This window comes from Hylobates moloch, unplaced genomic scaffold, assembly GCF_009828535.3.
Source record: "Hylobates moloch isolate HMO894 unplaced genomic scaffold, HMol_V3 SCAFFOLD_2, whole genome shotgun sequence".
Lineage (NCBI taxonomy): Eukaryota > Metazoa > Chordata > Mammalia > Primates > Hylobatidae > Hylobates > Hylobates moloch.
Genome location: NW_026652277.1, coordinates 113,891,992 through 113,906,494, shown reverse-complemented (window position 1 = coordinate 113,906,494; position 14,503 = coordinate 113,891,992). Strand labels below are relative to the sequence as shown.

The 14,503-nt window shown below is 35.4% G+C and overlaps 1 protein-coding gene across 1 annotated transcript in view; it reads right to left on the bottom strand.

The window, feature by feature from the left end:
* Positions 1-314: 314 nt before the first annotated feature.
* Positions 315-14,503, bottom strand: part of FUT9 (fucosyltransferase 9) — a 92,872-nt gene continuing 78,683 nt past the window's right edge. The window contains exon 2 of the mRNA XM_032155520.2: positions 315-3,575. Coding sequence (XP_032011411.1) covers positions 2,488-3,567 — 1,080 coding nt within the window. The 5' untranslated portion in view covers positions 3,568-3,575 and the 3' untranslated portion in view covers positions 315-2,487. The remainder of the gene's footprint in view (positions 3,576-14,503) is intronic.

Sequence of the window (14,503 nt, the reverse complement as noted above, 5' to 3'; positions counted from 1 at the left end):
TATTGCCAGATATATGGCTGTCATAATATATATGACTGTCAGGCTCTCATGTCTTTCTTATTCAGGGTGTAATACTCTGGATGTGGACAATTCAGTATATATTCTTATTAGTAAGGTCTATAATGATTAACATTTATTTATTCTTATTGGTGTCTACAATAATTAATATTTAAATATTTAGAGTATTGAAGGTAATAGCTTTTCGATATTTTGAAATAAAACATTTTAAATGGTCTGTTCCCTTTTTTGTGTCCACAATTTAATTCCAGGCATAATTATTGCTTTGTATAATCAACAGCAAACCAAATTGGTTTTTATAGACCAAAAAATTTGACAAAGTAAATGTAAATGTATGAATTTGACTGTCTTACCAATTAATTAAATATGGATGGAGATCTTTACTTATTGAGGAGGACATCCACATAAAAATATTATTTCTTAATGCATTGTGGTTAGAAGAGATAATATGGAGAGAATAATATGTTGGGTCAAAAGAGTTGACAAAGTTTGCAGCTCAGAACATGTCAAACAGCTAAGAAATTGGGGAAATTTGCTACTTTTTTTCCCCATTAAATCAGCATTGACCCATACAAACTTCATTCAGAGTAGCACATGCATATAAACAGTCTCAGGCTTAATTGAAAGGAAGCTTTTATATGTCTGTCCACTTAATTGTAAGCTCATTTTAGGCAGTGATAGTACCTTGTTCATCTTATCTCTGTGGGTGTTAAGGCAGTGTCTGACACTGCATTCAATCTTGACTTAAGAAAAATACCTGAGAATCAAACAATCCTCTATTCATTACAGGAATACTCCCTCTGCTCAAATCTTTCTGGTGCTGGGGTGAGCTTATTCTCTCACAAGATAGTCTGGATAGCTGGATCTACGCCCTTTTTACTGAATTCTTTTTGAATTTTGCTGATGTCAGTTTGTAATAGGAATAAGTCACAAATAGACCCAAATGGATGTCCTCAGAACATTTTAATTTTTGGATGGATTATTGGCCTGAATGGAATAAAGGCACTAAAGATTATTTTGAGGAATGCCTTCCTTGAGGAATCCTTAATGGCCCATCTTTTTTCACCTACGGTCTCTGCTTATATCCAGCTCTCCTCTTCTCTAGCCTTATGGAGGAGAATGCTATAGGCAGCTGCAAGTTCAGGAATATACTCTTCAAAATTTTCATGTAATGGTAGGTTTATTTTGGTTCTGTAAAGGCCTGAACATCATGGTCATATGTGCTGTGTATGAATAATTACTAAAATGGGATATAAAAGTCATCTCCAATTAGTACTTCTAAAGTAGAACTATCACTTCCTTGAAACAATCATTTTTCTGTGAATTCAATTGCATTTATTTATTCATCCAACAAATGTGAATTGAGATCTTACTCTGTGCTAACACTGTGTGTTTTCCATATATCCCCACTTTATTATATTTAACATCTTATATTTAATACCTTGATGATAATTTTATTTAGGCTCTCTTAAATGATAGAACTCAAATTAAATGATAGGGCTCATCATTATGAGCCAAATCTTATATCCATATGGTAAAATAAGACTGTTTTAAATATTAGGGCTTCAGAAAAAAATCTTAAATTGATACGTAATTAAACGTTCATAAATGACACCATTTATAAATATATTTATAGGTATCATTTTTCTTTGTAATTTGAGGAAATTATTTGTTTTATTATGACAATGAGTGTTATCAATAGCAGAAAGAGAACTGTCTTAGATTTTCTAAAGTTTTATTGGGATTACTTCCCAGGTGCTGAAAATCACAACAAATTGGATATTTAAAAATACTTGAATAATTTAATTTAAGACCATGAGAATAAGTAGCTGCAAATCAGCTTAATGAAAATAAATGAGAAGTCTAATAGCTTCCTGAATAGAACAGTTCTGCTTCATGCCTTTCTTATTCACTCCATGAATAATTTCACCTTCACAAATGTGATAAACAGGTAAAAAAATAGATCAAATAGAGACAGTTATACACTTCGTTCAACTTCGGAGTCAAAGAGGTTAGAATTCAATCGCAACATGTTCTTCCTTTGTTATAGTATGCAAAGTTGGAACTAGACATTGTAATACTTAGTGAAAATTTTTCATACTTTAAGATGTGCATCTTCATTTCCCAAATAGATTAAACAGCTGATCAGTGTAGAAACAATAATCAAACCACAAGCTTACATTATGGACAACTACAAAAATGTGAAAAAACAATGTTTACAAATGATAATGAAGAATAAATTACTCTCCAGTGCACATAATTAGGTATATACAGGATAATTTAAAACTGAATGGAATGATTGCTCATGCTGAGCTTTTAAAAATCTCCACCAGAATATACATGTTACCCTAGAGAGGGTGATAAAAATAAATTGTGACACAAAAGTAGTATGTTGCATCTCTTCTTATCCTCAATACTTGGATGATATCTCATCAAAATATTTATCAAGTGTGCAAGTGATGAAAAATTTTAATTCCAAAACCATTTCTCTAAATTACCAACAGACTTATATTCTTGATGCCTTTTCACATGATCGCAAGCCAAGCATGCATGTGACTCCCAAAATCGTGGAAGATTTACAGTGAAATCCTTCCTCCAGTTAAAGTAACTAAGGTATAACTTATTGTTTCTGTCGACTTCCTTCAGATACTTCGCTAGCTCACTGGGAGAGTTATAATCTTCCACATGAATGAATGAATCTGCTGGAATATAATTCTCATAGTTTTCCCTAGATGGTCCCAGAACAACAGGTACAGAGCCAGCCAGAAAAGCATTGTAGAGCTTTTCCGTGATGTAATCCTTGTGGATTGAATTTTCAAAGGAAAGATAAAATTTACAAGTAGATATGGTAGGAATCAAATTTTTATCATTGACATATTCTCCAAATGCTTGCCCATAGGTATGGATTTCAATGCTTTTGCTTAGCTCATTGTAATACTTGACCCTGGCATGCTCAGGGTTCCAGTTACTCACAACCCAGCACACTAACTTCTCTTTGCTTGGCACTTCAAACACGAAGGGATTTGTGCTCACCGTCAAGAAGCCATAAGGCACTTGGATATCTGAGTCACGGCGGTAAGTCAGAGTCAGGTTAAACAAGTGCTCAATGCCACTCTTTTGGGGAGTGTGAGTTGGTGATTCCAAATTCATCCAAATCCATTTCTGGAAGGGTGGCCTAGCTTGCTGAGGTAAATTTGTCAGATCCCAACTGATGTCTCGGTGATGGATCAGAACTGCATGGGATTTGTTGTACAGTGAACGGTCCGTTGTGAGGTGGCATCCTTGGATGTTGAACATTGCTTGGCAGGATGTAAGGTCAAAGGTCTGCCCAAATGGCCACACCCACACCAGAATAGTAGTTTCATTAAAATAATCAGTTTTGGTGGAGAAGAAGTTTTTCATTTTCAGCACAGAGCTGGCTGATTCCATTGGACTGAAGATCCAGCTGTTGGTAGGTTTGATGTAAATGAGAAGACATGCCATGAAACAGCCCAGGATAATGCAGACAATTAAAAATGGGCGAAGAATTCCTTTGGATGTTGATGTCATAATTTTTCCTATGAAACAGAGAAAGACAGAAGGGGAGGTAGGGGTGGGAATGAAGAGATAATCATAAATGTATTTGAGATATATTTAAAATCATAAATATGAGATACACAGGTAGTAATCAACTGTGTTTTCCTTTTCAGTGTTATCAAACCATTGAGAGAAGCAGAACTTTCCTCAAAGCCAAGAAACAGCTTTCAAAAGGAAGCTTCCCGAAAACTCTTCTAAAAGTACCAGCATATCTTCAAACCAAGTAACATTTTTTTCCATGCTATCCTTAACTGTTCTACTTTTATTTGCTTGTAGAAAAGTGGCACAACCTAGACTGTCATTGCTAAAGCCATAACTAAAATTTTTAGTATTTTGTAACCACATCAGATTTGTGAACATCTCCCAGTTGGTATAATCACTTATTTACTTGCAGATTGAGACTGTACCATAACTTTGAGGTTCAGATGGAATTCAATAGAAAACTAAACTGTTTTTAAAAACGTTATGTTTTTGGTTTTCTCGTTATAAATTTACCTTCACAGTTTGCAAATGCATTAGTATAATCATCTGGCAAAAAAATGGCATCTATTGATTTGATACATTTTTAAAAAACAAGTACACTCAGCCAAATTTTATAAATTCAAAACTCACCGTGTTTTGTTTTTATTTATATATTTTCTTACAGTTTTCTTTGTTTACTTTTAATAATTTGTTAGTACATCCAATATCTACCAAGATGTAATAATCAAATGTTCTATTCGCATTGGAACAACATTCTCACTTGTGTAGCATAAGGGCTTTAAAAAAGTTTTTCTTTGTATTAAGATGATATTGGTATTATAAAAATAAACATAAACAAATTCTCAAAAAAGGGCTATATTTCATGAAGAACAACTTTGATCTCATGAATTTTAGCAGATTGTGGCTAAAAAGATGAGTGAAGGCTTTTTTTTTTTTTTTTTTTTAAGAAAAAAGTGTCTTCAAGTTTTTTCTCTTTGGCATTCATGCCTCTTTATGGCTATGAAGGCAAAAATATATTTGCAAAAAGTGTTTCTTGATAAAATTCTCACGGATCATTTGAAATTCATGTTGTTTCTCTTATGAAAATAATATGGCCTATAAATTTCAGACTCATTAAGGTATTTTGAAATTTTGATAGAAACTAGGATAGAAACATTAGATGTTTCCTTCCAAAAAAGAGGAGAAATTATCCTTCATTTAATTACCTAAATATATGTGAACATTAGAAAAAGCACAGTCTTTTGCTATGTAGTTTTTCTTAAAGCATATGAGACTCTCTGAGTAGCAAAGCGTAACTATGAGTCCAAAGATTTTGGACACTGCATTCTAGATCACTCTCAGAACTACGTTATTGGAATCAAAGATTGCAGCTTCCTGTCAAAGTTGGTTTCAGTTCTACAGTCAATAAGAAAATGAAAACAAAAGTATATATCAAATATGTCTAGGAGCTAAATTATTAATCAATCCTTGGAATACAGAGAAAATCAGGAAAGAATTATGAAGGAAATTTCAGTTATTCAGAATTAAATGACATTGAAGATTCTACATGCCAAATTTTGTTGTATATTTAAACAGAAGGAAATTATAGATTTGCACACATTTCAGAAAATTAATAAATCGGTCAACTCAAGAAGCTAGACACAGAAAAATGGTATAATGCTAAAAAAAAAAGAAGGAAAAATGTTAAGGTAAGGTCCAGAAATTTGAAATGAGTAGTAATGTCACAACATTTGAAAATACTCAAACTTTAGGTAAGAATAATGAAGAAAAAAGAAATTCAAATGTAATATCAAAATAGAAAATAATTGTTGATTTAGCATAGATAAAAACTGAAGTAACTATTTTGAGTAATTTTATGTTGAAAAATTTGAAATATGACTAAATAGTTGTATTTTTGTACAAATACAGAAATACCAATATTTGTAAAAAAAAAATTCTGATTCAACAGATAACAATTAAAGAAATGGAATTCATAAACAACAACAACTAAAGGCAAATACTAGGTCTAAATGGTTTTCCAATAATATCAACAATTCAATAAATTGGGAATACCATCCACCTTTTTTTAAAATTATTTTAGAAAATACAAAAATTAAGAAAGAAGCTTAACTCATGAGGTCAATTATAATCTTGTTACTAAACAAGATATGACATTGTTTTTTAAAAAGTCATTTGTGCTTATGAACACAGATGCAAAAATACAAAAATTTAGTAATAATAAGTATTAGAAATAGATCTTGATGTGATTCAAGAGTAAGTTTATGGAAGTTTAGTTGCGTTTGATCCTAAGTATAAATTTAACTGGACAATCTCTCAATTCCATCTAGACTCCAGAATTTACAGACTGAAAAACCTTACTGGAAGGGTCTCTTTTCATTGGAAAAACATTAACTTTTAATATGCGTGATTTGACTGACTGTTGCAGTGTTTTCTTCCTGTGAGACCAATGTTTAATGGTTTTTAGAAATACTCTGATTGAAAGTTTCCTTAAATCCTTTTTGAACTGAAATGCAATGGCAAAAACTATTAAATAAATGATGTCAGTTCAATATAATCAGGTTACAACTGAAGTAGCCACCATTTAATAAATGCTCACCCTTAGCCAGGCCTTGTGCCAAGCATTTTACACACATCATTTCCTTTAATCCTTCTAGAACCCCTAAAAAGGACATCTTTTCTCATTCCTTCACAGATGAGGAAATTGCAGGCCACAGATACAAGTAACTGGCTTAACTACTGGATTGTGCTCTCTCTTTCCTTGTATAATCTACTTTGAACAAATAATACAAACATGAAACATCCATTTGCTTTTGGTATCTCAAGTTTAGTTGTCTTGATTTCCCTGGTCTCTACCTTTTATTCTGCAATTAAGAACTATTTAACCATGAGTTAAATTTAGATTAATTTCTTTTAACAAGGATATCTGACACATATATATGGCACTTATTAGTGTCAAACACTGATCTGAGCACTTATATTAACTTATACACGCACACTAACGTATTAACTCATTATATCCCCATTTTATTGATAAAGAAATGAGGCCCAAAATGATTAAGTAACTTGTCCAAAACCACACAGAGAGTTAATGTCACAGAATACTTTTCAAGCCCAGACCACTTGGCTTTAGAATCTGGGCACTTGATAATTAACATTTTAGATCACTGATTCCCCAGGTTGCAGCCAGAATATGCAATCATTTTAGTGATACAAGAATGTAAGCTTTGTGAGGGGCTTTGTTTTCTTCACTGCTGTATCTTTATCATCAGAATGTAGTAGATGCTTAATAAATGCTGTATATCTCATGTGAATGAATGGGTGAATTGCTGCATCTCAACTATGTACAAGTACTATGCTTAGTAGGTAACCAGATATACAAAAACGAGCCAAATGTGAATGAATGAATATGTACTTTGTTTCTTCCTCTGTGCATTTAGCATGGAGCTCTCTATGGAACAGCTCCCATTAAAATTGGCACATGGCTATTTCTACCACTAGAAGAGCAAAATCTCCCAGTTTTGCCTCTCTTTGTTTTGTCTCAAAGTTAGCATCTATCCACAACATTTTAGTTCCGTGTCTCAATCTCTCTCTCTCTCTTTTATTCGCCAAACGAGGAATTGGTCACTAGACAGAAACGATGTTCCTTCTACTCTGTGGTTTCGTTTTCATGCTTCCTGGATGTTTTATATAACTTGAGGTTATCCTTGTTAACTCTCTGCTCACCACCCACCCCCCGCCTCCATTTTTCACTGCTGTCAGGGTCAATTACTAAATAATAGGGGCAGTTACTCAGTAACCCCTACTTTGTACAGAACTGTCAAAAAAGTTTGCCTCTTGGGGCCAAATTGACATCTCCTTGACAGAATCCTTTTCACCTATTCCTCGTAACTAAAATTCAGTTGGATACTCAACATGTCTTATACTGGTAATCAATACAACCTATTTTAAAAACACCTGCAGCAGTGTAACTATAGCTCACCAGAGATAGCAACAAACGTATAGCACAAAGCAAATTGTAACAGTAAATAGAATAATTATAACCTTTTCAATTATTTTTAGTAGTTTCAAGTACGATGAGAGAATGTAACTTAAAGACTTTACCATCAAAAATAACGGAATCTCAGTTAAAAGTGCTGCTTAACAAGACTTGGTATGCATGATTCAATTTTCTGTTAAGAGATTACCTCCAGTCGTTCTTTAAGAACACTCTACTGAATGTTAAAGAATGGAAGATACCTTGAAATAGAAAAAGATTAGAGTTGTAATTCTCAAACCACAGATACATATCAAGGTATTAGGGAGAAAAATGTGTAACTAAGGAGAACAGGAGGCTCCCTCAAGGAGAGGCAGTCCTACTATAAGTTTTGATTTTTGGTGGAGGTAGGTATTGAATCCTTATTTTAAATGGAAAGAAACAGGAGCATACTATAGAACAAAGTTCAATACTTGCTTAAAATGTGGAGATGGAACAGGATAGCTGAACTTGTAACTTGTCATGTGGGGCATTATTCCCAGATTGCAGCACTAGCTACCTCTTCAACCCACCTCCCCTATCCCTCATTAGCAGGATGGTGGGGTTGGAAGAGATTTTCCCTTATGCCATTAGGAGTTGTTGGGTCAGCACATTTGACAGTCACCGTATAGTACATTTACTATTGTGTGTGTGTGTGTGTGTGTGTACTATCAAACCATTCCTAAAAAGACTTTTTGATAGCTGGTAAAAATATGTGAAATACATAGACCATTTGAACAGAACTTTAGATCAACCTGAGGATCTTCAAGATAAATTCATACCAACCCCAAAGACAAGAAATGAATCACTGACAAATTGAAGGGTGAATTAAAGTTAGCAAAGGCCTCAGAAGCAGCTTCAGAAACAAAGTTTCTGTCTGACTTTCTACTGCTCTCCTGTCTTTCACACTCATTATCTCCTAAAGCAAGCTGTAGAAACTAGAATCCCTCTTTCCCAAGGCACTCATAGAAACAAGAACCGTTTTCCTCCAAGGCCACTAATAAAACCTAAAAATATTACTACGACTTTCACCCATCTTTCTGTGTAAGAACTAGCCATGAAGAAATTTTCTGACCTACCTTGTTTGATTGTAGGTCATAAGACCTGCATTCCAGAGAAGATCCTGCCTCTTACCAGAAGGAAGGAATGCTAAAGAGAAGCCAAGAAGAATCTTAACAGACTGGTCTTGCTGGGTTTCTCCCCTTTATTTTATTTTATTTTATTTTATTTTATTTTATTGAGACGGAGTCTCACTCTGTCACCAGGGTGGAGTGCAGTGGTGTGATGTCAGCTCACTGTAACCTCTGCCTCCCGGATTCAAATGATTCTCCTGCCTCAGCCTCCCAAGTAGCTGGGATTACAGGTACACACTACCACGACCAGCTAATTTTTGTATTTTTAGTAGAGATAGGGTTTCACCATGTTGGCTGGGATGATCTCGATCTCCTGACCTCATGATCTGCCTGCCTCAGCCTCCCAAAGTGCCAGGGTTACAGGCGTGAGCCACTGCGCCCGTCCCTCCTTTGTTTATAATTATTAAATCAGATCATTTTTGCCCAATCACATTTCTATATGACTGTCCATTCTTCATTAATCCCAAGCATATAAATGAATAGTTCACCTTAAGTCTTCGAGTCTTAATTCTGAAGGCTCCCATGTAGCATAAAGCTATGATCAAATAAATTTATTATGCTGTTATTAATTTTTTAATTAATCCATCTATTATATTAGACTATTCTTCTATTAATCTGTCTTTGTTAGAGGGGTGTTGGCCATGACCCTTACGATGGGGAGGAAAGAGATAACCACCTCTCTACTCCCACACTGGCAATCGCTTCCCCTTCTTCTTCCCCTAATATTCCAGGATCCAAAGTATGTATCTTGAATCCTTCAAAATATATCCATAATTATCTATATTTTCAAATAAGCCAAAACACCCCACAACAACACTATATGTAAATTCTCAAAACTACAAATAAATCTCTTTATTTTATATAAGCCATTTGTGTTATCTGATTCTCAACTATTAGTAATCTGTTTATGCAGGTTCAAAGAATAATTTGCTCATATAATCATTGTGATCGTCACTATCATAGTATTAGTACAGGATTCTGCAAAAATCTGAATACTACAGTGAATGCTTATAATTTAAATTGGGTGGCTTATCTTTTCTTTTTAGGTTTTTTTGGTTATTGTTTTATTTTGCTTTTACTCCTGCCTACAGTTTTTATGCTAAGAACACGTGCAAGATTAAAAACAAAAGCTTTACACTCATCAATTATACACCAAATTATATTCTGTCTCAAAGTCCTATAAAACTTTATATGTTCATCACTGCGCTTTCAAAAATGCCCTTGAAACTTCAAATTCTATTGAATCTCTCTAATGGGCATTCCTCCTCTGTGTTCCCACAATTTTCTCCATTAAATTCTGAGCCAAATGCCTCTTGCCTTTGGGAAAAATGCCATTTACTTGGCATGAAGACACTGGTTGATCTCTGGAATGCTATAAAATTTGTGTTTGTGAACCTTTCTCAAAGATCCTTAGATATAATCTCTGGTATTTCCAAGGGTAAGCCTTTGTTTTATTTCCTCAAGCCCTGAGGAAGTTGCCACCAAATGACACCCGTTTTGATCACCAACATTTTTCCTAAATATTCCTCAGAACTCTCTCTGGTAATAATAAGTCCCTGATTCATTTCTGCAGTGGGTTTGTCTTTAGACAGTCCAACGCATGTCTTTTTAAAATTCTTTTTTCTTCTTTCATTTTTGCCTCAGACATTTGTTTCTACTGGCAAGAGAGCTGCCAACTGCCGCTTTTCCTGTACTGCAAATTTCTTTATTTTGGGTACCTTCTATAGTCTCTCTCTTTGAAATTTTCTTTATGAATTCAGGGATTAGCCTCTTTTAGTTTGATCTTTCATCTGCTCTCTCTCCTCTCTACTCAATCACTAGTCCTTCATCACTGTCTTTATTAACTTTAGAAGCTCTATTTACTGGCTTCAGCTGTGGCTAGAGCCATGCGATCTGACACAGAGCCCAAGCGTAACCTGGCTCATGCTCCACATGCCCTTGGGAAATACCACAGACAGGGCCAGGAGGTGCCTTGCTGGCATTTTTTCAGAACAAGCTTTCTGGCACCCTTTGAGACCAGCAGTCTTTTATAACTTAGCTCTCAGCACCAGCACTTCTGTGATTATTGTCAGGTTTAGTCCCTTGCAGCCAACAGATTTAAAAAAAAATAAAAAATCCAAAACTCTCATTTTGGGCTGATATATTACTAGCCTTTTGGACTTTATAAATGAGAATGTCTTCATTCCAGATGATAAGGTAGGGCAACTAACCCAGTGACATCTTGACATCTTCTTGTCCTTCATATCCACACCTAACCTAGCACCAACTCCTACCAATTTTACCTCCTAAATATTCCTTACATTAGTAGACTTCTCTCCATTTCCCTAGGTCAAATGTCTATCAATTCTAGTATGGAAGACTGACATTTCTTTCTAAGTGGTCCACCTAGTGCTCCTTTTGATCCTTTCAATTTGTTCACAGTACAGTAGATTACTAGTCCTCAAAGGATGGCTCTAGACCAGCATCATCAGCAACATCTGGGATCCTGTTAGAAAGGCAAATTCTCCCCCCGGAACCCAGACATATGAAATCAGAAACTTTGGAAAGAGGCCTAGCAACATGCTTTGGAGAGCCCTCCAATTGGTTCTGATGTACACTAAATTTTTTTATTATTATTATACTTTAAGTTTTACAGTACATGTGCACAATGTGCAGGTTTGTTACATATGTATACATGTGCCATGTTGGTGTGCTGCACACATTAACTCATCATTTACATTAGGTATATCTCCTAATGCTATCCCTCCCCCCTCCCCCAACACCACTACAGGCCCTGGTGTGTGATGTTCCCCTTCCTGTGTCCAAGTGTTCTCATTGTTCAATTCCCACCTATGAGTGAAAACATGCAGTGTTTGCTTTTTCGTCCTTGTGATAGTTCACTGAGAATGATGGTTTCCAGCTTCATCCATGTCCCTACAAAGGACATGAACTCATCCTTTTTATGGCTGCATAGTATTCCATGGTGTATATGTGCTGCATTCTCTTAATCCAGTCTATCATTGATGGACATTTGGGTTGGTTCCAAGTCTTTGCTATTGTGAATAGTGCCACAATAAACATACATGTGCATGTGTCTTTATAGCAGCATGATTTATAGTCCTTTGGGTATAAACCCAGTAATGGGATTGCCAGGTCAAATGGTATTTCCAGTTGTAGATCCTTGAGGAATCGCCACACTGACTTCCACAATGGTTGAACTAGTTTACAGTCCCACCAATAGTGTAAAAGTGTTCCTATTTCTCCACATCCTCTCCAGCACTTGTTGTTTCCTGACTTTTTAATGATGGCCATTCTAACTGGTGTGAGATGGTATCTCATTGTGGTTTTAATTTGCATTTCTCTGATGGCCAGTGATAATGAGCATTTTTTCATGTGTCTGTTGGCTGCATAAATGTCTTCTTTTGAGAATTGTCTGTTCATATACTTCACCCACTTATTGATGGGGTTGTTTGTTTTTTTCTTGTAAATTTGTTTGACTTCACTGTAGATTCTGGATATTAGCCCTTTGTCAGATGAGTAGGTTGCAAAAATTTTCTCCCATTTTTTAGGTTGCCCGTTCACTCTGATGGTAGCTTCTTTTGCTGTGCAGAAGCTCTTTAGTTTAATTAGATCCCATTTGTCTATTTTGGCTTTTGTTGCCATGGCTTTTGGTGTTTTAGACATGAAGTCCTTGCCCATGCCTATGTCCTGAATGGTATTGCCTAGGTTTTCTTCTAGCGTTTTTATGGTTTTAGGTCTAACATTTAAGTCTTTAATCCATCTTGAATTAAATTTTGTATAAGGTGTAAGGAATTAAATTTTGTATAAGGTGTAAACATTTAAGTCTTTAATCCATCTTGAATTAAATTTTCTACATATGGCTAGACAGTTTTCCCAGTACCATTTATTAAATAGGGAATCCTTTCCCCATTGCTTGTTTTTGTCAGGTTTGTCAAAGATCAGATGGTTGGAGACGTGTGGTATTATTTCTGAGGGCTCTGTTCTGTTCCATTGGTCTATATCTTTGTTTTAGTACCAGTACCATGCTGTTTGGGTTACTGTAACCTTGTAGTATAGTTTGAAGTCAGGTAGTGTGATGCCTCCAGCTTTGTTCTTTTGGCTTAGAATTGACTTGGCAATGCAGGCTGTTTTTTGGTTCCATATGAACTTTAAAGTAGTTTTTTCCAATTCTGTGAAGAAAGTCATTGGTAGCTTGATGGGGATGGCATTGAATCTATAAATTACCTTGGGCAGTATGGCTATTTTCATGATATTGATTCTTCCTGTCCATGAACATAGAATGTTCTTCCATTTGTTTGTGTCCTCTTTTATTTTGTTGAGCAGTGGTTTGTAGTTGTCCTTGAAGAGATCCTTCACATCCCTTGTAAGTGGGATTCCTAGGTATTTTATTCTCTTTGAAGCAATTGTGAATGGGAGTTCACTCATGATTTAGCTCTCTGTTTGTCTGTTATTGGTGTATAGGAATGCTTGTGATTTTTGCACATTGATTTTGTATCCTGAGACTTTGCTGAAGTTGCTTATCAGCTTAAGGAGATTTTGGGCTGAGACGATGGGGTTTTCTAAATATACAATCATGTCATCTGCAAACAGGGACAATTTGACTTCCTCTTTTCCTAACTGAATATCCTTTATTTCTTTCTCCTGCCTGATTGCCCTGACCAGAACTTCCAACACTATGTTGAATAGGAGTGGTGAGAGAGGGCATCCCTGTCTTGTGCCAGTTTTCAAAGAGAATGCTTCCAGTTTTTGCCCATTCAGTATGATATTGGCTGTGGGGTTGTCATAAATAGCTCTTATCATTTTGAGATACATCCCATCAATACCTAATTTATTGAGAGTTTTTAGCATGAAGGGTTGTTGAATTTTGTCAAAGGCCTTTTCTGCATCTATTGAGATAATCATGTGGTTTTTGTCTTTGGTTATGTTTATATGCTGTATTATGTTTATTGGTTTGCATATGTTGAACTGGCCTTGCATCCCAGGGATGAAGCCCACTTGGTCATGTTGGATAAGCTTTTTGATGTGATGCTGGATTCAGTTTGCCAGTATTTTATTGAGGATTTTTGCATCGATGTTCTTTTTTTGTTGTGTCTCTGCCAGGCCTTGGTATCAGGATGATACCAAAATAAAATGAGTTAGGGAGGATTCCCTCTTTTTCTATTGATTGGAATAGTCGCAGAAGGAATGGTACCAGCTCCTCCTTGTACCTCTGGTAGAATTTGGCTGTGAATCCTGCTGGTCCTGGACTTTTTTTTGGTTGTCAGGCTATTAATTATTGCCTCAATTTCAGAGCCTGTTATTGGTGTATTCAGGATTCCACTTCTTCCTGGTTTAGTCTTGGGAGGGTGTATGTGTCCAGGAATTTATTCATTTCTTCTAGATTTTCTAGTTTATTTGCATAGAGGTGTTTATAATATTCTCTGATGGTAGATTGTATTTCTGTGGGATCAGTGGTGATATTCCCTTTATCATTTTTTATTGCATCTATTTGATTCTTCTCTCTTTTCTTCTTTATTAGTCTTGCTGGTGGTCTATCAATTTTGTTGATCTTTTCAAAAAACCAGCTCCTGGATTCATTGATTTTTTGAAGGGTTTCTTGTGTCTCTATCTCCTTCAGTTCTGCTCTGATCTTAGTTATTTCTTGCCTTCTGCTAGCTTTTGAATGTGTTTGCTCTGGCTTTTCTAGTTCTTTTAATTGTGATGTTAGGGTGTCAATTTGAGATCTTTCCTGCTTTCTCTTGTGGGCATTTAGTGCTATAAATTTTCCTCTACACACTGCTTT